This window comes from Maniola jurtina, chromosome 8 (assembly GCF_905333055.1).
Source record: "Maniola jurtina chromosome 8, ilManJurt1.1, whole genome shotgun sequence".
NCBI lineage: Eukaryota > Metazoa > Arthropoda > Insecta > Lepidoptera > Nymphalidae > Maniola > Maniola jurtina.
The window spans coordinates 5,525,415-5,551,923 of NC_060036.1; the positions used below are offsets into that span (position 1 = coordinate 5,525,415).

At 36.7% G+C, this 26,509-nt stretch overlaps 1 protein-coding gene across 1 annotated transcript in view; it reads left to right on the top strand.

Annotated features, from left to right (window-relative positions):
• Positions 1–26,509, top strand: part of LOC123867764 (sorbin and SH3 domain-containing protein 1) — a 191,176-nt gene that overhangs the window by 8,051 nt on the left and 156,616 nt on the right. Inside the window, exons 2-3 of the mRNA XM_045910009.1 lie at positions 21,023–21,300; positions 22,718–22,750. Of these exons, the coding sequence (XP_045765965.1) occupies positions 21,205–21,300; positions 22,718–22,750 (129 nt within the window). The 5' untranslated portion in view covers positions 21,023–21,204. The remainder of the gene's footprint in view (positions 1–21,022; positions 21,301–22,717; positions 22,751–26,509) is intronic.

Genomic DNA, 26,509 nt, shown 5'->3' on the forward strand with positions numbered 1-26,509 from the left:
TATGCTTGAAACTTGTGAGTGTATTGTTTGCTAAATTATCACACTATTTGCGAGAGATTTATCTTATCTATTGAAGAGTTTTGTCCTCCATCAAAAAATATTGATGATCTTCACCAGAAAAAATCGGCCAGGTTGGCCGGTTTTTATTATTTAAAAGAAAGCACTCTTAAATCTTTTAGGTATATAAAAATAGCTGAGATTAGTGCAGATTTAATTAACGCTGTTATGGATTATCATCACCAAAAAGGAATTGAGAATCTCTTCCTTTTTTAAAGTTGGCTAAGAAACTAAATGGAGATTAAGTAGGTTATTGACACAGTTAGATGTTTAGATTTTTTTCATTTAGTCCCAGATTGAGATTTAGGTATTTAGATATTGCAAAATAGCGAACAAACGAGCTGGGAGGTCACCTGATGTTAAAAGAGTGATTAATTACCCCTACTCGCCCATGAACATTTACAGCAACAGAGCAACCGCCAATGCGTCGCTGGCTTTTCAAGAATTTGTTGATCCGCCTTTAAAGGGAAGGAAGTAGGGAAGTAGGTAAATGTCGGGTCCTTCTAATTTTTTAAAAATCCATATTCAATATCGCTAGTTAATTTTATACTTATTGCTTTGAACAACAAGTTTAGGTATATTTTAATCCAATTTTTAGATCCTTTTCAGCATTTGCATTTGACAGTATCACCTCTAGTATTATAGGCCTAAGATAACTATTCATGTGAGCTAAGTACTGGCCCCCTCTTGCTAGAGGTCATTCTAATTAACCTAATAGAAGCTTATGCTTCGAATTTTGCCGTCCCATATAAAATATCCTCTCATACGGACCGCATCCAGGTTGCTAAGTAGCAGTAGCTTCCACATGTTGCTGGCCGTAATTATAATTGCCTATTTCAGTGTACAAGCTTATGCTGAAATTGGCTAAAATACGCCTCTTTATATCTAGACATATTCATAGTATCATCGTGAACACACCACAGTAATTAAACCACGTGCGAGCATGGGCATATCACAAGCAATTACAATCATAATGGCCAACAGATGCCACAATTTTGCTTTTGAGGTCTTATTACAGCTTCTATTAGAACAAAAGAGCTTTCTGTAACGAGTTAGCAAGTTATACGAAACTCTTTGTCGATCGAGAACAACGAAATCGTTACTAATTCGAGACAGTGGTCGTTCATTCGTTAGGTGCCAGTACAAAATTTGAGCGATGATGTAATAACGAATGGAAACATATTGCATTGAGATATAACATAAACTGAGGGAATTGGCATAGAATAGGCAGGTACGTATTATACATACTGTTACCTAAACACAATCCAATACCATAACCATTTTGCCTTATACTTGTAGTTTTTTTTTTTAGTATTTTTCAAGCCCGCAATGTATAGTGTGCGAATTCGGGGTCAATGCCCCGCCTATGATGCGGCATTGACCCCGCGGTACCTATCTACGTAACGTTCGTTGACAGCGAAGGCTTAGTATAGTGTCCTGTTGGCACCCTTCGGGCACGCGGAACCCTAAAGACAAAGTGGGCAGACAAAGTACTTAAAATGTTTTATTTGACGCCACTGTGAATAATTCGCCGCTGCCTGGAGGTGAGGCTCCACAAAGACTGTTCTTGTTGTAATGAATCAAACTGAACTCTATCAAACAAATCTAAGTTCGTTACAGAAACTTTGGTGAGAATATTGATTGTTTCTTTGTTTTTAGGTTTCCGTACTTCAAAAGGAATAACGGAACCCTTATAGGATCACTGTGTTGTCTGTCTATATCTGTCTGTCTGTCTGTCCGTCCGTGCGTCGTGTCTGTCAAGAAACCTATAGGGTACGTCCCGTTGACCCAGAATCATGATATTTGGCAGGTAGGTAGGTCTTATAGCACAAGAAGTAAATCCGAAAACCGTGAATTTGTGGTTACATCATTTAAAAAAAAATGTGTTTCAATTTTCAAAGTAAGATAACTATACCAAGTAGGGTATCATATGAAAGGGCTTTACCTGAACATTCTGAAACAGATTTTTATTTATTTTTATGCATAATAGTTTTTGATTTATTGTGCAAAATGTCGGAAAAAATACCCGAATACGGAACCCTCGGTGCGCGAGTCTGACCCGCACTTGGCCGGTTTTTTTCAACATTTTGATGTCTTCACTGGCGCAGTGGTCTTATAAGCGCCAGGTCCTGGAGTCGATTTCCATCAATCTAGATTCTAGTCAATGGTCTGGTGGAATCAGGTCTAGTCTTATGATGGACCTATCGTATGGTTGAAAGTTGAGACTGTCACACTAACTAAGCTAATGATCCCAACTAACAACTATACTTAATAGAATAGAATAGATTTTTATTCAAATAAACTTTTATAAGTGCTTTATAATCGTCAAAATAATTAACCACTGGTTCGGAATGCCGTTCTACCGAGAAGAACCAGTAAGAAGCTCGGCAGTTGCTCTTTTCATTCCTTCAATTTACAATAATATTCCATACTACACAAGCAATTGCAGCCCCGCGCACTGCTGGAGCGAGTCAAATCCATACTTTTTTATCATTTACATAATCTTCGATTGTATAATATACCTACTTTTGCGAGGAGCATACTTTTAATGGATTTTTTAAACTTTTGTAAAGGCAAGTCTAATATTGACTGTGGAATTTTATTATAAAATGTTACACTCATTCCCACAAATGACTTTCTCACTTTCCTGGGGCGAAGCGTAGCATTTGCAAGCTTATTATGGTTTCTAGTTTGCCTGTCGTGGAAGTAATGCTAATAATGCTGTCAGTCATGTCCAAGTACCAACCCATCGCTATCAATCGGACAAATAGTTCGATTGAATGTACCTATTCAGTCAATGTTCAAAGCATATGAATTCCGGAACGCATATGGATCCATAAACTGGGTCAATTTGATAGGAGTAGACGCCCGTAACACATAAACATAGCATGAACATACGTCGGGCACACTCCAAAGAGAACATTTTAATGCTAAGGCTGCGTCCACATAATCACCTAAAAAAATTGAGTCGTGATGGTAATTTAGTACTGTGCCAGAAATTGGAATCCTATTCACGTCCACATTGAAGAAGTATTCAATACAACAATTCTTGTCAAACTCGATGCTCACTGCATTAATTTATCTAATATTATGATTGGTATAGAGCTGGTTATAGTGCCTCAAATACGGAAACGTGAAACGGACACAATTTTAACTCTGTGGAAAATATTGGGTGTTTTTGTATTTTCATGTATTCATCCATCAATATACAATATCACTCTGCATTCATTCCGTGTAAAAAAAAAAAACTAGAGGACTTGGGGAAGTGAAATCATTTTTTAACTTGAGTAAGTTTTATTAAAGTTTGGAAAGTTTTACACGAGCTTTATCGTGAAAAACGTAGGATGAGGCATTTCTTTGGTATTGAGTCACTCTGGCACTGACCAATAAGATTTTTCTGGAATTGACTGTGCGCCATTTTTAATATACTGGTATAACAACGTAATGGTCAGACTTAAGACCCCTCCCTCGGCTTATCGGATAGCTTTTTTAACCCCCACCCAAAAAGAGGGGTGTTATAAGTTTGACGTCTGTATCTGTGTATCTGTGTATCCGTGTATCTGTGTATCTGTCTGTTGCATCGTAGCTCCTAAACAAATGAACCGATTTTAATTTAGTTTTTTTTTTATTTGAAAGGTGGCTTGGTCGAGAGTGTTCTTAGCTATAATCGAAGAAAGTCGGTTCAGCCGTTTAAATGTTATCAGCTCTTTTCTAGTTTTCTTATAAAGGTTTTTGCGTCGGGGTTGTTTAAATTTTGAGTTATATATAGATCAGTCAACGATTAATGATCAATATACCTACTTAAGACTATGGCTATTTGACAAATCGCAAAAACGCTGTACTTTGAAGTAAATTGTTTATTTTTCTAAAGCATTAACAGCTATTAAATACATGCAATTAAAAACTTCAGTTTGTGAAGATTATAAGGGCCTCTTTTAATTTAGTATACATTATCCCAATAAAAAAAAAAAACAAGTTGAAAACATTGCTGTTCGCAACTTGTTCTGTAAAAATTTTCTTTAACATCTTGATACTTTGAAGCCAACTTCCAGAAAATGATATGTTTAGGTTTAGCAATCAATTCGAACTGTTAGTTTTATACTAAATGTTTTTCATTTCTTAAATAATCTAAAACTAACCAAAAAACTTCCTGTGCTATTTATTTTCTTGCAGGCGCTCTATGGAATTCAGTGTCCACTGGACTGTCATGACGGGCGGACTGCGCGCGTCATTTCGTCGCAAAATATTATTTAAAATGAATTTAAGCTTATTATTTTTGAATGAAAGTTGTGTTTATAATCGTTGAAAAATAAAATAGGGATTTTTTCATTTCTAAATGAAGCCTGCTTATATACTAAAATTTATTCTAAAGTCACGGTTTTACCAGGTAAATACTCGGAGGTTGTCATAGATTATGATGACAGATAGTAAGTGTTCTAAATAGGTATTATACCTATGTTTTTTAGGAGATAGCGCGCCTCGTTCCGGGTGCCGTGTTCCGAAATGGATTTCGTAGTAGTGCAAGTTTGGTGCAAGCCCCACATGACGGAGGGGTATGCGTCAGGCATTTCCTGTGTACAAAAAAGACCTATATTTCGGATCCATTTTTCATCACTGACATCATGCACTATTCAAAGACTGGTCTTCAAGCATTGAGGAATTTTGGACGAGAGACATCTCGAAGGTTCCCGAAGGCTGCCTAACTGAGTTAGATTTGTCGGCTAGCTAGCTTTTTTTGAAATTGGACCTACTTAGCTGGATTGTGTGTTAGAGATTTCTTATGAGATATTATATGTACATAATAATATAACCATCATAAGAAAGCTCAGATTCATGCTGCGTGCAGTGGGGAGAGCCTAAAGGTTGGAACGCCATTTCGGCGGCCGTGTTTCCTGCCATATATACCTTAGAAACCTGCAAGCCAAGAGTGAATAGGCATCTTCTAGGTAAGCGTGCTCCAACTTGGACCTCATCATTGCTTTCTTTAAAGCATGATTGTCGTCAAGCGCAAGCGCAAAGATTCAGGCGGCGCAAACCCGTAGCATGTGGAAGACCCTATTAAAGACTTATGTTCACTGTGGACGTCTGTCGGTTGATGTTGATGATTATGTCTTTAGTGCAAGTAGTTCAGTAGTTTCAGAGTTTATCGATAACAAACAAACAAACCTTTCCTCTTCATAATATGTACTTAGTAGCGCAAACTTGGAAAAAATCTCGTGGAAACTCTTTGATTTTCCGAGATAAATGTCATTTTACCTGGCAGCCCTAATCAATTTTATCACTGATAATAATAACTAATTCATAACCGTTAAACCTAAGAGTCAAAATCTCGTTTTTCTAGTCGAGTTCCGTAGGCTCTTTGAACTCACCGCATCCCAAGAAAACCTACCATTAGATGTAGGAATAATGGAAAGAGGTCACAACCCTCAGCAATAAAGAATACGATGCGGAGAGAGATGTCACTCTCAAGGTCTTTAAATGTATCCATGCAAAAAACCACGTCGACTGGTTGCTCCGTTGCAGCGTGATTGAATATTAAACCAACAAACACTTTCGCATTTGAAATATGGCCAATGATTATAAGAAACAGTTTAAATCTCTCTCTGCTCTCTGAGAGACGTTAGGCAAAGTGAACACGAATTATGACACTTCTGTGTTCTTATACAAGCTTAGGTCTCTCAATTTTGTCAATTAATGTCAAATTTCTTTCTCAGATCAAAACCTAGTAAGTGGTTTAAATTCAAGAGAAGTTTAGGAACACACCTTTGAGAACATGGAAAACTTGCAGGTATGCAAGTTTCCTCACGATGTTTTTCTTCGCCGTTAAAGCAAGTGATATTAAATTGCTTAAAACGCACATAACTGAAAAGTTAGTAGTGCGTGATTCCAGGATCGAAGCCCCGACCTTCGATTAGGAGGCGGACGTTCTAACCACTAGGCTATGACAGTTTTTAAATTAAAGGGGTTTAAATATTTTAGTGTGAAGACTGGCCTACACATTTATTCATAACATGTGCATCATTTTCTTTTTTAGGGTTCCGTACCTCAAAATGAAAAACGGAGCTCTTAAAGGATCACTTTGTTGTCTGTCCATTTGTCCGTCCGTCCGTCAAGAAAACCTATACAGTACTTCCCGTTGATCTAGAATCACGAAATTTGTTCTCGGATTTATTCCTTTACTTGGGCTATGAGAGTTGAGACCTATCTACCTGCCCATAATTCTAGGTTAACGGGAAATACCCTATCGGTTTTCTTGACAGACACGACAGACAGACAGACGGACAGAAAGACAGACAACAAAGTGATCCTGTAAGGGTCCCGTGTTTCCTTTTGAGATATGGAACCCTAAAAACATTATGTAAGTATGCAAAGTATTTCCCTTGCAAACCATATTTAACAGTTGACATGTAGAGGTCAGAACTCCTTTTGACTTTTCCTATCTTACTTTTAAGTTTTAATGCATTATTAAGTATTTACTGTTTTGACATGGTATTTAGATAATGGGTGATATTTATTTTATTTAATCTAATTCCTTTGAAAAACTTAGTAAGGCGCATTAATCTATAAAAAACCTAGCCAGTTCATAGACTTACTATGTTTTAAAATGGTCAAAGCGACTTACTAGCTTTTAATTTTACTTTAATGTGGGTGTCCTTACAATACAACGGGACATACTATGAAAGTTAGGCTTATGACATAAAACGATTTTCGGAAAAATGACATTTACTTTGTTTTGATATGGGGCGGTCGATATAATTAGGTACTAGGGTAAAGGCTCAAGTAAATGAACAGATTGGACGTTTTTACATGTATTAAGAGCTGGAATAAAAAACCGGCTGATATACCTTTTTTAAATATTTTCTTACAAATTCTTACACTTTTTTCAATTTCAATTTCAAAACCGTGTTCCGTTCAAACCGTTCAAAAGTGCGTGTGCGTCCATGTGTGTGTGTGTGAGTGTGTGTGAGTATATACTTGTCTGTATTTTTGTACGAGTGTTTGTGAGTGTGGTATTGCGTTGTATAACCACATGAGTAGCGAACAGAGTCAAAGCTTCATACAAGCGCGCTACGATCGGTACACTACTACAAGCTTGAGGCGCGTGTGTGCGTGAGCACAGGCGCTACGTCGCGTACGGAGAGAAATCGGTTTATACCGGCTCGGCCTGTGCTCAAGCTCAGGGGCTGCAGTACACGTCGCGCGTCGTGTTTTCATTTAATTTAATGTTAATGATAATAATTTAAATAGTGTTTAAAATCTATTTTCTTGAACTGTCATAGATTTCGTTCAAAATCGATATTTAGAGCTCCCTGGGATCACAAAAAAGGAAACTGTTACCAAAATTAAAAAAAGTCGACGCCATTTTGAAATTCTTTGTTAATTGACCGATTTCGTTCAAAATCGATATTTAGAGCTCCCTGGGATAACAAAATAAGAAACTGTTACCAAAATTTAAAAAAGTCGACGCCATTTTGAAATTATTTGTTAATTGACCGATTTCGTTCAAAATCGATATTTAGAGCTCCCTGGCATCACAAAAAAGGAAACTGTTACCAAAATTTAAAAAAGTCGACGCCATTTTGAAATTCTTTGTTAATTGACCGATTTCATTCAAAATCGATATTTAGAGCTCCCTGGCATCACAAAAAAGAAAACTGTTACCAAAATTTAAAAAAGTCGACGCCATTTTGAAATTCTTTATTAATTGACCGATTTCGTTCAAAATCGATATTTAGAGCTCCCTGGGATCACAAAATAAGAAACTGTTACCAAAATTTAAAAAAGTCGACGCCATTTTGAAATTCTTTGTTAATTGACCGATGTCGTTCAAAATCGATATTTAGAGCTCCCTGGCATCACAAAAAAGGAAACTGTTACCAAAATTTAAAAAATATTTTTAACCGACTTCAAAAAAAGGAAGAGGTTCTGAATTCCTCGGTATCTTTTTTTTTAACGTATGTTCCCCGATTACTCAAAGACGCCTGGACCGATTTGGATTTTTTTTTTGTTTGATAGGGTATACTTCGCAGGTGGTCCCATATAAATTTGATGAAGATCTGATGAATATCTTCCGAGATGGAGAACGGAACTCCTCAATGGATAAGAGCAAATTGCTCGCGATCAGTGTACCCTAACCCTACTGTTTACTAAGATATTAATCTTAGTAAACAGTAGGGTTTTAACTGGGTATGGCATATTATAGTACAGTGGGGCCACTAAAAATTGTGAAATAAAAAATTTTCAAAAGAAAAATAAAACCGACTTCAAAAACCACAATCACTAAAATTATTTTTACTTTTTAGTGTTTGTGGTTTTTGAAGTCGGTTTAATTTTTCTTTAGATTTTTTTTTAAATATTTATTCTGGTATTCTTCTTTCTTGGATAAGGATCCCTCTTGGGTATCCCCATTTCTCTCTGTCTTTGGTACTATCAAGCTAATTTTCTCTCGCGATTTGCACAATAGCATTAGACCAACGCGTCTTCGGTCTACCTATTTTTCTTTTGCCTGCTGGACCTGGCCAAGGGGAGATTTTTCCTGTCCTTCTTTCATCTGTAAAAATCGATACAATATGACCATTTGCATTCCAGTTTTAGGGCATGTCTCAAGGTGTCTGTAGGCTTTGTCTTTTTTCTTATGTCTTCAATTCTCACTTTGAATATTTTTTCCTTAAGTTATGCTCCTTGCCATCGCCCTTTAGCAAGTCACTATTATTCTTTTTATATTCTTTGTCTGGGCCCATGTTTGGCTGGCATAGGTGAGGCATGGCAGGATGCATGTATCTGTAACGGATCTTTTAAGATGTACTGGGTAAGCTCCTTTCATTCTTTCCTTTTGTGCCCAGTACTTGTTCGAACTGATGTTAATCCGTCTGTCTACTTCCTCTTCTGCACTTGTAACGCTGAATGAGACTTGTTTTTTAAGATACATTTAGGAGCATAGGTATTGTAGTTCCAATACTTAATTGTATTTATTTGCCTATTACTATAAATATGGCGGCTGATTGAATGAGGCCGATTGTTGTACCTCTGCGAAACTGTTCAAAAATAGTAAACTGAAGTAAGTAAGTACTACTTACAAAATTATGTCGCTTTTCATTGATAAATATGGATTTCGAAAATTTGACCACATTTCCAAATTTCGCGATATATAAAGTGGCTTCCGATTCCGAATCATTTCACTGGCATACAAAATTCAACTTTTTTGTTTTATTAGGTTTTGAAACTGTTTCTTACTAATTTGACGTCGCTGATTTCAGATCTACTTTAATTTTTTACACAGCAGCTCTAGTTTTTGAGATACAGGTACCCCCATATTTTGCACTATACTCACACTTTGTATGTTCACACTTTATTAAGATCACACAAGTAATTTCCAAAATTTATCGAGGTGTTAACATCAAGAAGAACATCTGCAAGTTATTCCAATCATTTTTGTACCATTTGGTGGCGAGTACGTATTAAAGAATGTCGTGCAAGTGTGTCTAACTTTGTAAAACAAGCATACTCGGGCTACTTTGAGAACCCATTAGCAGCTAACAGCAAGGCCTGGACTCCAAATTTTTATATGTGGAAGCTGTATTTCCTCATTGCGTTTATGAGCAAATAAGAATAGACCCTACTTTTACTAAAAAAAGTATTATAATTTGGCGCGAACCATCTAAACACCATGATGATTATTATTTCTGCATTGTGAATATAACCAGAAGAAACAGCAAAAAAATTGTTCCAAGCGACTCTATTGTAACTTGCAGTCTACAATTAGAACGATTCTGACTTCTGGTGATAAATCTGTACCTCAGCCCCAACCCAGTACCTCCAATCTACTTCAAGAACTTTCAGAAGGTAGTGACGATGTAGTGACTTTTACATCTCAACTTAGACTATTCAATCAAAATGATTTGGACCACTTAATGAGAGATCTTAGATTGTCTAAAAAGCATCAGAACATGTGGCTTCTCGGCTCAAAGGAACAAATCTGATAACATGTGTTACGGTATATTGTTCTCACTACTCTCAAAACATTCAGCAGCTGATGTTGCACTTCCAGCGACTTGGGTGCAACATGGGCATTAAGTTTTTCTCTATTATACAGAAAGGGCTCTATTATACATTCTAAAACAGGTTTTATTTATTATTATTATGTAAAATAGTTTTTGATTTATCGCGCAAAATGTAAAAAAAAATATACAATAAGTCAAAAACTGTGAAAATCTGACAATTTTTTTTGAATTCCAAGCCGAAAATATATTTAAGAATTTATTTATTAATAGGAATCGAGAGTTTATGCACTAGATAGAGTTCGTTCATTCACTGAAATTCCCAGTTCATTTACTGGCAATTTATCCTTTTGTTAAATAAAATAAGTTATAATAATTAATACCACGCATTTTATTTGATTTTTTGATATTTAAATAATTTAAGAGTGTATACCTACTGTGTACAGACACACAAAATATAAAAATTATATATAGAACGATTCTCATATACCTTAATTTTAGGTCAATGTCAGGGTAGTCCTTATTTGTTCATTTACTGGATCGTTTACCCTCCTACGTCAAAATACTAAAAGTCCGCGTAAATTTCGCAGATTGAAATGTCTGCTTGATTAATTGTCAATAGAGGGTCATGACATGTCAAAATTGCTAGTTTGAAGGTGAAATCGTCTATGTCATTCGCATTGGTTTTCCTCAGACAAAAACTACGACAAGGAAGAAGAGACTACTTACGAGTAAATCTTAAACAAAACAAAATACACGCTTTCATAATAATCGAACTAAGCGTCGGAATTTAATACGAACATCTATAATGGAATCCAAAATGCAAATGCATTGATGCATAGTTGATGTGGCGGCTTCAATGAATCAAAGAGGCATGCAACTGCTATCGGCGTGCGATGGGGACATTCTCATGCGGCGTTTCCAGCCACTCACATTAGCCACCCTTTTCCTGAAGCTAATAGGTAATAAAATTGGTAGGTAATAGAAAGACGTCTCAATCCATACTAATATTATAAATGCGAAAGTGTGTCTATCTGTCTGTCTGCTACTTTTTCACGGCCCAACAGTTTAACTGATTCTGACTGGTACAGGGTTAGCTTATATCCTAGGGACGGACATAGTCCTCAACTTTTCGTCAGGATTTTATCTATCTTTAAAAGGTAGATATGGATGGGAGACAAAGCACAAAAATCATGCACACGTTTATAGTTACCTAGCTCTTTTAAATAGAACAATTATTGATAATTGGGAAAAAAATTCGTGAAAATTATGAACACGTATACACAATAATTACTGTTTGATTTAATGCTTTGGCTAAAATATTTACCGGGCTTATTAACTTAAAACTCTGTATACAAAATTTATAATCCGCGGCGTCATGGAAGATTAGCTAACTCCATTTGAAAATGATCGTTGGATACCTGTTAGGGCCGGCACAAACTAAGGAAATTAATAAGCAAATTGTTTTGTCCACGGATTATTATTGAATTGATTATTATTAAATAAAAAAGAAACAAGACTAAGCAGAAGCCTGCAAAACGATAAAACTTAATTAAAGATAAGTGTTATAGAGTATCTCAACAGCTGGGGAAATAATATATACTCGTATATAAGAGTAAATCTGATCACCGCCTGCGACGCTCTTGAATTGAAAAATTTGCCGGGATAATGGGGTTTCATTTTATTTTATATAGTGTTTAATAATAAATTTCACTGTCGTCCGTTTTTTCTCAACGGGAAGTCATTCAATTTTCTTAATAAACAGAGGGATACGCCCAATGGACTTAAGATTTAAGAAGGGTTAGCTCATCTTTGAGCGCTCTCGATTGGCAGACTACACATACCTTAAAAATCATTATTGAGAACTATCGTACAGGTTTCCTCACGATGTTTTCCTTCACATAACCTTCATGATAAATCTAAACGCACATATTGACTCGAAAAGTTAGAGGTGCGTGTTCAGGAACAAACCCAACACCGCCTGTTTTCCAAGTACAAAAGTGAATTTTCATTAGTTAATTGCAGTTTTAACACACATAGTAGGTCAGTAAATAGTGTATGTAGGTACATAACTACATTATACTTAGGTTCTATGGTTCACTCGCACTTAGCGCTTGGTTGATCAAGTAATAAACGGGAATCTGAGCACGAAATGTTCCTAAGGACCTTATATAAACTGGTCCCGAAATACGATATATTCCTTTGTGCTCTGAGCGACCCTTTATAGGCTCATTAGGGACAACTTGCTGTAATAAAATTTCAGCTTCCTCGCCATTACGGAGGCGTTAACCACTATAATATAGCATCTCATCCATTGTCCTCTTTTGTTTACTTTAGTGTAATAATTCTCTATAACCTTTCCTAGTTTTTCTTACAGGCCTACCATATTGTTATTGATTTACCAGCTTTGTACAAGCGACTATAATAATAAGTACGGTATAGAATAACGGACTTAGAATCATCATCATGATCAACTCAACGCCGGTCCACTACTGAACACGGGTCTCCTCTTAGAATGAATAGGGTTTAGGCCATAGTTTGCTACGCTGACCAAATCTCGAGAAAGCTATAATAAGGAAGGAAACACTGCAAGATTATTGATGTACCTACTCGTAAATATATTGGGTAATGTCTACGATCACTAGTTAGAATAGAACATAATATTATCTAGCTAGTTAAATTATAATATGAATAGGAATGGAAATAACCCCTATACTAGGTGTAAGTATCTCCTTACAGTCTAGACATAACAATACGAACTGTTCTTCTATTGAAATAGAGTTCCCTTGTGTATTAATGAGTTTAGATTATTAATTATTATCAATGCCACTTCGTTTCGTAATAAATTAATTTTATTATAGGGGAATTCTTTGTAGCACGTAAGTTGGTATCATGTACTTAATATGATATAATATACGGTTCACTACTGATCATTGGTCTCCTCTCAGAATGAGAAGGGTTTGGCCAGAGTCTACCACGCTGGCCAAGTCCGGATTGGCAGGCTTCACACACCTTTGAGAACATTATAAAGAACTTTCAGGCATGCAGGTTTCCTTACGATGTTTGCCTACACCATTCAAGCAAGTTTTTTTAACTAGTAAGTATGAATTGAAACGTTTTGTTGTTATTGTGTAAAGAATATGTCTTGAAAATAAATTTATTTTTTTGTTTATTTAACATCAGATGACCCCGATTGCCCTTTTTATCGAAAACGTGGTTTTCCAGGGAAGGCGAAAAGTTAACACAACCTGAAAACAAAATAACCAAGTTTTCATTTCTTCACCAAGACCTATCAACGAATTTGAAAAAAAAAAATTTAATAAGAAAATCCCGATTAAATTAAGATGTTTAGCAAGTCTGGTATCAGGAAACGCTCTGAAGCTGAAGCTAATGTACGGTCTACTGTTGTTATATTTAACCTTCGATTAACGAAATGTGAATCACTGACTCACCGATGTGAGCTATTATGAGACAGGAGTTCAGATGTAACGTCACGCCTTGACGCCGGTCGACTTTAATAAATTATTAGAATGTCAATCAGGGCGATGTCGGTAGTCTGAGAGCCCGTAGGAGATATACAAGAGTTGCTTGATAAAAGCTGAAATAAAGTAGTTCTTCTCATTATCTCTGGTACCTATGTATGGTAATCCTAATCTGCTAGTGACGGGTTGCAGCATTTTAAAATTTCCTTTTTTGAAAATTGAATTAATAAAGCCTGTTTATATTGATGTCTTCGCGAAAATAAAAGTAAAGTATCAGACGATTTTGCAAATAGCTACCTGACTATTGATTGATTAGACGATAGGCATGTAAAGTTGTTTTCAGAATATTTCCTTAAAAGGTATTGTATAAGTTGGTAAACAATATAAAATTGAAATAAAATTGAATAAGTTGGTATATGAAATTGAATTATAGAACTACACTGAATTTTAAATTTTAACGCTATAGGTACAAATACGACTGTTTTTACAACAACGCACATTGATGAGATTGGGTTTCACTAGACATCGCTGCATCTAGTATCCTTCCCACTTCTTTACCTATTCTGAATTATATTTATAATATAAACTTACGGAGTTTATCAAGCACATCCCCAAAATTTCCTGCGGCCTCTTAGACTACGGTTTCTGCTTGCTCTGGTTTGACATCAAATATTTTACGTTGTGTTCGATCGGAATGGTTTACGTAATTGAAAACGCCATACCTATTTCGAGATGGAAACGTCAAATCATTGGAAATGTTTGTTGTTTATTTCCATTTCCATTACCTACGTACGCACATAAAGTAAGTATACTGTATTTTATTTACGCTATAAGTCAATAATTTATATTAAGTATTATGTATTTAGATATTTTAAAATTAAATGAGGAAAACACTAACCCATATTATAAAATATGTGAAATGTTTGTTTGTCGATTTGTCCTTCAATCACGCCGCAACAGAGTAACGCATCAACGTGATCTTTTGCATAGATATAGTAAAAAAACTGGAGAGGGACATAAGTTACTTTTGTCCTAGAAAATCAAATAGTTCCCATGGTATTTTTAAAACCTAAATCCACGCTAACGTAGACGCGGCATCAGTATGTAATAATATTTATTAAGTACTACGAAAATTTTACCATAAATATTAAAAGATTTTATATTTGTTTTAAATGCCTTGTTTAAATCAAAACCATATCTTTGAGCAAAACACATTGGAAACGTAAATAAAGACTGTCACGTGACATGTCTGTCGCAAACAAACGCAAAGTTGTGGTGTAAAGGCGGAGGGTCGGATTCAGGTGTCACTCACACAGCTTCCGCTACATTGAAGGCTATACCGCAGGCTGTATATACGCCCCTCTGCCATTTAATGACGGAACTACATAATATTTAAATGTTCTCAATTAAGTACCTAAGCATAGGGTACTTTCTAGCACAGCTTTGTAGGCCGTACAAGCTGTGATAGCCTAGTGGTTAAAACGTCGGTCACCTAGTCAGAGGTTTAGGGTTCGATCTCGGGCACGCAACTCTAATTTTTCGGAGTTATATGCGTTTTAAGCAATTAAATATCACTTGCTTTAAAGGTGAAGGGACATCTTGAGTAATCTTGCATGCCTGAGAGTTCTGCATAATATTCTCAAGGGTGTGTGAAGTCTGCCAATCCGCACTTGGCCAGCGTGGCGGACTATGGTGTTCTCAATAATGGGTTGATCATGATGATTGTTATGAATACCTAGGGAAATTATTTAAATATTTATTTATTGGTCACCCTGAAGTGACCTTCATGCAGCGATAGGCCCTGGCTGTTACCTAGCTCTGGTTTAAAACGAGTGTCTACCTACTTGAAAACCGGCCAAGTGCGAGTCTGACTCGCGCACTGAGGGTTCCGTACCTACTCGGGTATTTTTTCCAACATTTGGACGATAAATCAAAAACTATTATACATAAAAATAAATAAAAATCTGTTTTAGGATGTACAGGTAAAGCCCTTTCCGTTTTTCTTTTTGAGGTACGGAACCCTAAAAAAAATTAGAGGTTTGTGTCCGGCATCGAACCACCGACTTCTCCTACAGGAGGTTAATGTCTTAACCATTACGCTTTCACCGTTCTCAGTATTTTGTTGTAGTTTTTTTTTTTCAGTTAGTCAAGTATTCTTCAATACTGAACTGAAAAACTACTACAAAATGTAATTTAGAATGTAAGTACTTAGTGTGCCTGTATGTTACCTAAAATACTTATTTTACGATCGCTTCGGCATTCGGTTCAGATGCGAGTTCACATCATAGCCTGAAATATTTCTACGGGAATGACCTCATTCCCACTCGTTACAACTATACTATTCGAAACGCGAACTATGATCTAGTAACCTAGTCTTGGCAACAATTAAATTATTTATGGGCAGTCCAGTCGCGTTGAACAGAATTTACGACGATTGCTTCGAGTAATCGAGGGTCTGTGTGAACGCAAACTAAGTATTTTGGATTTTCAAATGAGTTTTGTTGACTCAAAAATAACACCGGTTCAAGTTCAAGCCGGACTCGCACACAAAGGGTTCCGTATTATCGTTCAAGGAGACACTATGTACATTTTTTTTTAAATTTACATGATAGCCATTTTGAAATTTTTATTATTTGTTGTTATAGCGGCAATAGAAGTACATAATATATATACTCTGTGGAAATTTCAACTCTCTACCTATTATGGTTCATGGGCGCCAATAGAAATATCTACACACTCTGTGAAAATTTTAACTCTCTACCTATTAAGGTAATGAGATGCAGACCGCTGACAAACAGACGGATGGACAGGCAGACGGACAGCGGAGACTAACCAATCTAGCTAATATAGTTAGGCACTACTAATAGGTTCTGAAAGGCGAGAGAAGAATTTACTAAAATGTGCGCAATGATTTTACAACAACGAGCAAAATAAACTGGAAAACCTACGAACGCATTTTTATTTTTATGAGAGCTGACGGTAAATTTTGTATTGAACAAAATACCGCCTTAACTTTGTTATGGACTTGTTCCGACTTAAAAATTTGAACAGCTTAGGAACAATTCTCGGGCGCTTTTAAATTGGGGCGAATTTTATAAACAGGAAAGGAAAGTCGAGATTTATTTTTGTATTTTGAAGATAATCCTGTTGCTTCGGTTGAATAAGACATAATTGTAATGAAGAACATATTACTATCTATAAGGAACATTTGATAAATAAAATATTACAAGAATATCCGAAAAATAATATTAATTATTTGAAAAACAATAATACTTCTAATCAAAATATATTAATGTGTACAAGACGTGTATTAATGTGTACCTAGAAATATCATCAAACTATGGAAATGCCGATTGCGATTTCCAGCTAAACTACATTTCCCTGATGAAATTAATTAATTAAGCTTTATTATCAATATTCAGTATTCAGATCATTTATTATTACTATCAATGTTAAGCCGATTTTGTAGTTAAACATAAATAAAAAGCTTGACCAACGGCAGCATTGCAAACTAACTGCAAATGTCCAACGCCGCACAAGTTGCAATGCCCGGAATAATATTATGAAGGCCTTCATATTTCACAAGTTCACACTACGAAGCGCGCTTATAAGCCGCGTTCCTGCAATATAATGCGCTACTATTTCATAAATCAAGTATAAAAAATCTATTAAAAGTATGCTCCTGAAAAAAGCATAACAATATTATACAATCGAAGATGATGAAAATGACAAAAAAGCATGGATTTGACTCGCTCCAGCAATACACGAGGCTGCAATTGCTTTTATAGTACAGTATGGCATATTATTGTAAATTGAACACTTGAAAAGAGCGACCGCCGAGTTTCTTGTTGGTTCTGCTTGGTAGGGACGGCATTCCGAACCAGTGGTAGATTATTTTGACGATTCAAAAGCACTTGTAAAAGTTTAATTGAATAAAAATATTTTGAATTTGAATTTGAATTTGATATGCTCCCCTTGCCCTTGCCCTGATGTAACGCAAAGCAAATCGCTTCACCGCCGGTTTAACTGTTCTTAAGGCCTTGCGTCGGCTAAGCCCTGCCGTCTTGGCTTAAGACCTCGTCTTGATTGGACCCTGGGTTCAAACACTCTACTCCTGGCTAGGGTATGGGATACTCTTCTGCGATCTGTGTTTCCTATCAATTACAATCCAGGTTTTTTCTTATACGGATTTTTAAAACCAGAATGAATAGGCATCTTGTAGACAAATGCATCATAACTTCCAATGATAGTCGTCAAGCGTGTGCCTCTGGTGAACAAAAAAAAAAAACCGTGCGCGGGTGTGATATCGAGTCCACCATTTTCACCTACGAGTTGCTCTGATTAGGGTGCTCGTAGGAGAGTCGCAGGAGCTCGCGAGATAGTGGAAATCGTAGTCACGTATGCGCGCTTTTAGTGTGAGACGTGCTGCCGTTACGTGATGTATTGTGTGTGTGTTGTAAAGGCCGATTCACACCAATTGCGTATGCATCACGTACACGTGCGTAGTGACGCGCGTTAACCCGTAGACATAACTGCACGTCTACGTGAACGATCACGCCACGCAAGCTATATGCCATGTCTCATACAGTTCCATACATTACAACGCAATGGTACGCGCTACGTCTACGCTTACGCAACGCTCACGCGGACTGTATGAACGAGCTGTTAGGCTTAATTTTTTATTGCCGCCGAATTTGTGTTTATGGCGCTTTTAAGCGTTGCTCGAGGGCTGAGAATGATTAATAAAGTTATAAATAACCTGAAGCACCAGGTTAAATTCGCTACGCTTATCTGTTATAATTAATTTGTGCTTATTTTTCATAACCAGGCTATCAGGTTTTACCGTCTACGCAAAAAAAAAACTCGTAAAACTTTAGTTATTTCAAATAATGAAAAACACTGGTTCAACGAGTCATTACTCGAGCGGGCAAATCAGCATTTTTTTCGGCTCTCGATTTTATTTATTTAGAGAAACCCTGAATTTTTTTTCAAAATTTTAATGCGTGTGAGCAGTAACAGATTTCTTTAACTGCTTTTCAACTTTACAGCTTTTACAGTATATTTTTGAAATGACTTTGTTACAATAGACAGATGGTAGATGGACAGATGGACAGATGGATAGATGGACTGGACGAAATTATAAGGGTTTCTTGTTTTACTACGAAATAAAAATAAATGATAACTAATTTTATTTGATTATGATTTATGATTTTAGTAGACTATAACCATATTAAGCTAATATAAAGGAAATCATTTTATTAATGTAGAAATCATCATAATATATGTATAAACGTCTAACACTGGCTACGTAACTATTAGTTATTACTTATTGCACTTTCCTTAGGAATCTTTCCACTAAGTATACCTACCTTACCTTAGGTTACATACTACATACCTTAGGTTACATATGGGGTACCTAACCTAAATAATGTCGTAGGTACCTGTACAAAAAATAAATAAAATGCATAGCTTGCTATAAATTCCCATAAGCCGACCGTATTTCATCCGCACGATTTAGCGATTCGATAATTGAATTCAGACCTTATCAGTGTAAAGAGATAATTTTGTGAATTAAATTTTGAGGTTAAGAGTGCCTATCCACTGAAGCGGAGCGGAGATGTGTTCAGCCGACCAATCAAGTTATTAAAAGATGACGTGATAAAATTATCACGTCATCTCTCAAAAATTTGATTGGTCGACTAAACACATCTCCGCTCTGCTTCAGTTGTTTGACTGCTGAACGCCCATTTAGTGTTAACGCCTTGGAGAACGCTTCTTTTCAGCAGCTGAAATGGCTATTTCGTAGCTTAGGCTTCCATCGAGGGGCTTAGGGGCGGTTCTGTCGATCAAACAATAACCAAAGCCAAAAATGTTAAACACCGGTCAAGTGCGAGTCGGACTCCCGCATGAAGGGTTCTTTACCATCGTACAAGATTATGTACCTACTTTTAATTTTTTTTATATGTATTGCGGCCATTTTGAAATTATATAATTATTGCGGCAATATAAACACATTCCCTGTGAAAATTTCAATTCTCTACCTAGTTCTTGAGATACAGTCCGCTGACAGACAGGCAGACAGACAGACAGACAGACGGACGGATAGACGGCGCAAGTTTAGTAACAGGATCCCGTCCGCACCCTACGAGTACGGAACCCTAAAATTTGTCACTGTGTTTTTGACACTCTTAAATAATAAGTATCTTAAATAATGAATCCTAAGATACGTTTCAGTATGTGGTCGAAGGTTCTTCAAACAAGTAGGTACACTACCTACTCGTAACTACGTACCTAATGCCTATTCTCTCTGGAACAGGAACCCAGATAGAGCAGGTTTTGCTGATGTTCGAAGTTGAACGTCCAAGATATTGTCAGTAACGACCATCAGACTTACATAAGTTTGCTAAGTTTCAATCTAATCTGAATGTGAGAAGTGTTGGATTTGGTTTGATGGAACTTTAAGTTCTGTAGACTGTAAAATTGCAACGTTCTACGTTAAAAGCAACGTTTTATGTTAATCGAAAATATTGTGTTATGTAATTTACCTTGGTTAGTGACCAAAATGGCGCACTGAGATTTTTGGCTCTGTAATTTTTATGGGATTACGTAATAGAGAGATCGCTATACTAACTTCTTTTAGTAGATAGAGTATGGTAGGATATACAGTGTGGGTTTTTTTAACTGGGACAGTATAGGAAAATAAAACCATAGGAGGCACAGGAAAACTGTCTTAGGAAATGATCCTTACATGAAACTGAGTCGATCGGCGTTAAAAAAAAATATAGTCAATTTCATTGATTTTTACGGACGACTCACGCTTGACCGAAAAATTGACTATGCCAAAAAAAGCCCTGAAGTTTCTTCAGACAGTTTCCCTGTACCTCCTATGGTTTTGGATTTCCCCATACTGTCCCAGTTAAAAAAACACACTGTATATCAACGAATATTTGCGCATTTTGGCAGTACTATTGCTGCTATGTATTAAAAGGAAGGTGGACCGTTTGCACTTCGCGTGAGACATATTATACGTCTAGGTAACAAAGCGGCAGTCGCATATCATTGCAGCTTTGCCCATGCCTAGACACGCCTTTATAGGTTTTTCTATATATTTGATAGGCCCCAATTCCACATCTCCATAGTCACCACTTCCTGTATTTCAGACCGTGCCTAGATTTTACCGAAACAAAATAATCACGAAGGGCCGGGGCACAAATGGAGGAGCGCAGCGCAGAGTATTTTTCACAGTCAAAATAATATCGACAATGTCGACTCGACATTATCCTCTTTGAAATAATATGTAAAATCAATTCTGCATCCGTGCGGATACTCGCGCATCCGCGCGCAGTCCCGCGCGTGCTCGCGCATTATCTGGTACAAATTCACGCGCTTAGAAAACTTCGCGGGCATGCTCTGCGCTGCGCTCCGCCATAATATGTGCGCCGGCCCTAATAACGTACACTATAGGAATTCTTCTTTTTGTTTCAGATATCCACATTTCGGATGTATACTCCTGAACCGTGAACAAACAATGTACTACCTCACTTTTGAAAAATATATGGGCTTCCAATAGCTACCTCAAGTTGTCTATAATGAAGAAAACTTTGCACCTACCAAGGAGTTGAGTCGGCGAGGAGTTGTAATTGAAAGTTTAATTAAAATGGAGTAAGATGTCTACTAGGGAGGTGGAACTAACTGGCGGAGCGCCGTGGGGCTTCCGCATGCACGGAGGAGTCGATCAGAACCAACCACTCAGAATATCTAGAGTAAGTATCGCTTGCTACCTTGAGACTTATAAAAAAAAAACCGGCCAAGTGTGAGTCACACTCGCGCACTGAGGGTCGGGTATTTTTTCCAACATTTTGCACGATAAATCAAAAACTTCTACACATAAAAATAAATAAAAATAAAAATCTGTTTTAGAATGTACAGGTAAAGCCCTTTCATATGATATCCCACTTGGTATAGTTATCTTACTTTGAAAATTGAAACACATTTTAATTTTTTTAAATGATGTAACCACAAATACGCGGTTTTCAGATTTATACCTTTACTTGGGCTATAAGACCTACCTACGGACGGTACAGACGGACGGACGGACGGACGGACGGACAGACAGACAGACAGACAGACAACAAAGTGATCCTATAAGGGTTCCGTTTTTCGTTTTGAGGTACGGGACCCTAAAAAATCGTAATCCCTATGAAAATTTTAATAAGCTTCCCATGCGAAGCCAGGGCAGGTCGTTAGTAAGGTAATATGACTCGGCGCCAACTTTCTTCTCCCGCTGCTATCCTTGGTCCACCTCCTTCACAGTTATGTGACCTATTAAGGTCCTTCCCCTTTCACACCTTTTAAAGTAGGTAACATAAAGTACACCATTCCACAAAAATAAAATCTGTCTGCAAATATTATTACGAGAATTTATTTGCCAAAAAGTAAATTAAGTCATGCGATTAATTTCCAGAAACTCCACAAAAACAATCAAGTTAGGCGTCTTAAGGCGAGCACCTTAGCGAGCACTTTCAAATAAACCTTCTTCTCAAATTACGCCATTAAAATTCTTTCTTTGATGTTTAGACAGTGTTAAGAGAAATTGTGTGGCCATTTCGGGTATTGAAATGTTAAAAATTCTTGTTACTTTCAGATTTTGACATTGTAATTTTGTTTATCTCGATAGCAGCATTTTATATTGTTAGGTAGTGTATAGGTACCTACCTACGAAACAATCACAGGTCATTCCTAATCAATTGACTTGCAGTTCGCTCCAGCAATGCACGGGACAGAAATTTTTACCCTACTACGGCAAAGAAAGGGTTATGGATTTTTGGCAGTCTGTGTATGTATGTAGGTATTTTTGTGTCAGATTCTATGTGTTTCACCGTAACACCTAAACTACAAGACCATTTTGGATGAATTTGCAATTTATTGCTGATTCGTCGCAGTAGAAAGGGCATTCTGAACCAGGCAGTGGTAAATTCAATGATAATTCAAAAGAACTTGTAAAAGTTTATTTTAATAAAACATATTTCTATTTCTATTCTATTGATTAGATAAATCTATCGCTCAATGCACCTAAAAAACTTCCACTTCAAGTTAATCTGTTAGCACATGACGCTGATCTTTCGCGAAACTAGAAATTTTGATATTTTTCTGAACAAAAATTTTATTTCCTTTCACCAGAGTCTCAGCGATACGCCAGAGCACACATACAATGTGAGTACCAAGTGTGCCGAATGTTTCCTTAACAAACAATAAATATAATCAATCTTGCTAACGAGTGTGTGCTTTATTAAAATATTTGTTCGCTAACACTATTATACGACCCTTTTGCTTGTACCCACTAAAATACTATTTCTTTATAACAATTGATTTTTGCGATTATACAAGTGAAGTGCGACAAGTGAAGGTTACAGTAACTAGAAAAGAGTTGATAACTTTCAAACGGCTGAACCGATTTTCTTGGATTATAGCTATTGAACACTCTGGATCAAGCCACCTTTCAAACAAAAAAAAACTAAATTAAAATCGGTTCATTACTTTGGGAGCTAGGATGCCACACACAGATACACAGACACACGTCAAACTTAATACCACTCTTTTTGGGTCTGGGGTTAAAAATTGTCCTAATGTAAGAATCATCATATTATTTATCGTTATTTATTTTTTCCGTTTTATATTTTACCTCTGGAGAAGAACTTTTGAAAAGTTTTTAGTTCTATTAGTTCTCGAAAGAAGTCATAAAAGTATTCCCCTCGGAGCTCTCTTTGATTCTCGCTTCGCGTAAAGCCTGAAACAAACAATCCAAACCGCGAGGGCAGCGCGGCGCAACGGAACCAGCAGGAAGTTACACTAAACGCGCGTTTAGACGTGTTCGATTTACACGTCTAAACTAATAAGAAACTGTTTAAAACACCTTACAGTGCAGTGCACGACTCTTACGTGCCACGCGTGGGCTTCGCACTGTAAACGCCTTCGCAGGTTCACGCTTAACAAGCAAGTTGACAAAATAATCCAAACTATTCCTTCCTTTGCATTGAATACCGACTGCAACTATAGAATATTCATGCATTTTTGTTTCCTTTGAATGCTATTTAACCTTACCCTTATCATCCAACCACGGAATAAATTAAAATAGTACATACCTAATATTATATTTCTTTGAGCTCTTTACACCATAGTTTAATCATAAACTTTTTTTTTTGATATTCCGTGGTACTCAAAACAGAAGAAATAATAAACTCCTCCCTGGGCATAGTGCTAATTATTTTTTACCCGACTGCGGCAAAGCCAAAAGGAAGGGTTATGATTTTAGCAGTCTATGTATGTATGTATGATGTATATATGTATGTATGTAAGTATGTATGTACTTATATATGTTTGTATCCTGATTCTGTGTGTTCCACCGTAGTGCCCAAGCTACTGGGCTGATTTTGATAAATGAGGTGTCAATTGATTCGTTGTAAAGGTCCGGGTGACATAGGCTATATTTTATACGGAAAAAATTTATCTAACGGATGTTACATCAAAAAAGTGGAGGTCTCCGAAATTTTTTTTGCTATTGTATTGAGTGGGATGTCAAATGAAACAGGAGGAAATTTTCAGCTCATGTATATAAATGTATAATAACATAAAAAAATACCACGCGACAGAAAAACAATTTTACTCTGATATTTTGGCGTTTATTAAGACGAGCGCAGTCGGGTTTTAGTTTTCAAATTTATCTTGTGAAATATTATAGAGAGAGAGCCGGTGAGGGCCAGGCCTTCGTTATTTTACGCTATAAACGCATTATAAACCGCATAAATTATTTATTGTTCCGTCATAAGTTCATCTCGACTACAAAAAAATCAACCATTTAATTGTAACAGTACGCTTTTGTGTAAAATTGTTCTCTTTTGTGACCGCGAGCAACTATAAACTGCGTTAGGTTTGTGAGAGTAATTCAGTTTTCCACGTCTTACATTTTCACACCCGAGACAGGCTTAAGTGAGTCTTTATTTTAAAGTGCATGAATGAGGGTAGAAAAGTAGTCTTGGCTGCTCTCTTTCTCGCATCCTTGCACCGTACGTAGGTGATATCGTAGGCTTTCAACGTTTCCCATTTTCTTGGATTCAGGTCGCTTAATGTAGAAATGTGGTAGGCTTTTATTCGATTGCGTTCTATTTGAATTGCATAAAAAATGTTTTCGCATAGTCTTTTTGTCCGCTCGCCGGCTTGGATTTAAGTTTTTGAAAATTGGGTAAGTGTCCACTCAATTTTCAAAAGTTTTCCTAGATTAAAAAGTTGTTTAGATAACTTCAAAAAGCCTGCGAAAGTATCGTCAAAATCGATTCAACCGTTTCGAAGATAAGCCCGGACTAACAGACATATGAAAACACAGACAGATCGATACAATTTTGTATTTTTTTAAATCATAGATTATAGATGCCATAGTATTATAGACAAGTCAACTATGCAACTGACTGTGTCAACTGACTAGTATCGTAATTCGTAACTGTACCTTTTGAAAGAAAGGGGTAAAGACCACAATCAATTAGTGATCAAGACATCGTCATACTGAGTACCTAGTTAAGTAACTAGGTACTCAGTATGACAATGCTTTGTAATGGTCTGTAAGCTACAAACACGCAATGACTTTGAAAGTTAAAGCACATGTCAAAACTCTATTTAAGCCATAAAACATCTCTCTAAGAGCGTAAAGTTATTTAACTTTTGTCTGTGGTATGCTATCAGTAGTGTAACTGTATAGGTATGCTATCAATAGTGTAAAGGCATTCCGAACCAGTGGTGGCTTTTGACGATTCAAAAGAACTTGTAAAAGTCTAATTGAATAAAAATATTTTGAATTTTATGAGTTTCTTTTTTTTTTGGCATTTTTAACCCCGGACCAAAAAAGAGGGGTATTATAAGTTTGACGTGTGTATCTGTGTATCTGTGTATCTGTCTGTGGCATCGTAGCTCCTAAACTAATGAACCGATTTTAATTTAGTTTTTTTTGTTTGAAAGGTGGCTTGATCGAGAGTGTTCTTAGCTATAATCCAAGAAAATCGGTTCAGCTGTTTGAAAGTTATCAGCTCTTTTCTAGTTATTACTGTAACCTTCACTTGTCGAGGGTGTTATAAATTTTTAATTTACACTTGTTCCTTTGAGTCATTTCTCTGGCGTCACTCAACTACAACAGCAGTTACGGTAGTACTTACTTACCTACTTAAGATTACTGCACTCTAATAGCATTGATAAGACGAGTTATAAATAGGAGGAATTGGACGCGGTGTTCAAGGAGGCAGATAGAGAGGATCGCGTAAGCATAACACGTGCACGCGGAGTTACGTACGTGCCTCCAATGCTAATCTCTTTTAACTTACCAATCTCGATGGGACCGCACCGAACCCACAGTAATTTTCACTTACCTTAGCGTTTCTTGATCTTAGTATTCTAGCATGGAATATAATAGGGAGGATAGAGATCATTTTAAAATGGACGTTGCTGATCCAGACCTCAAGAGACGATGTGATAACATGACGTTGTTATAGCAATTCAACAATATCATATGAACTAGCTTATAACCGCGACTTCATCCTTCACAAATTTCAAACACCTACTTCACCCCTTAGGGGTTGAATTTTCAAAAATCTTTTCTTAGCGGATGTCTACTTTACTGCCTTACTGCCGATCGTTCAGATGCCTTTCCACCAGAGATGTGCTATGCAGCTATGCTGCGAAGATGTGAAATCTACGCAACGAAAATATGTGACCGCTTTCAACAATACTAAGCTATGCAGATACTCTGCTCTGCACATAGCTACACCACTCGCGACGGCCCATAGCAGGCATCCATAGCACGCATCCATAAAATACATATTATCTTAGTTGAATCCGTTTCCACCAGTGCTAAGCTATGTGCACCAATGAATATGATTGGTGGCCATATCAAACGCATCCATAGCAACGTAGCACAGCACATCTCTGGTG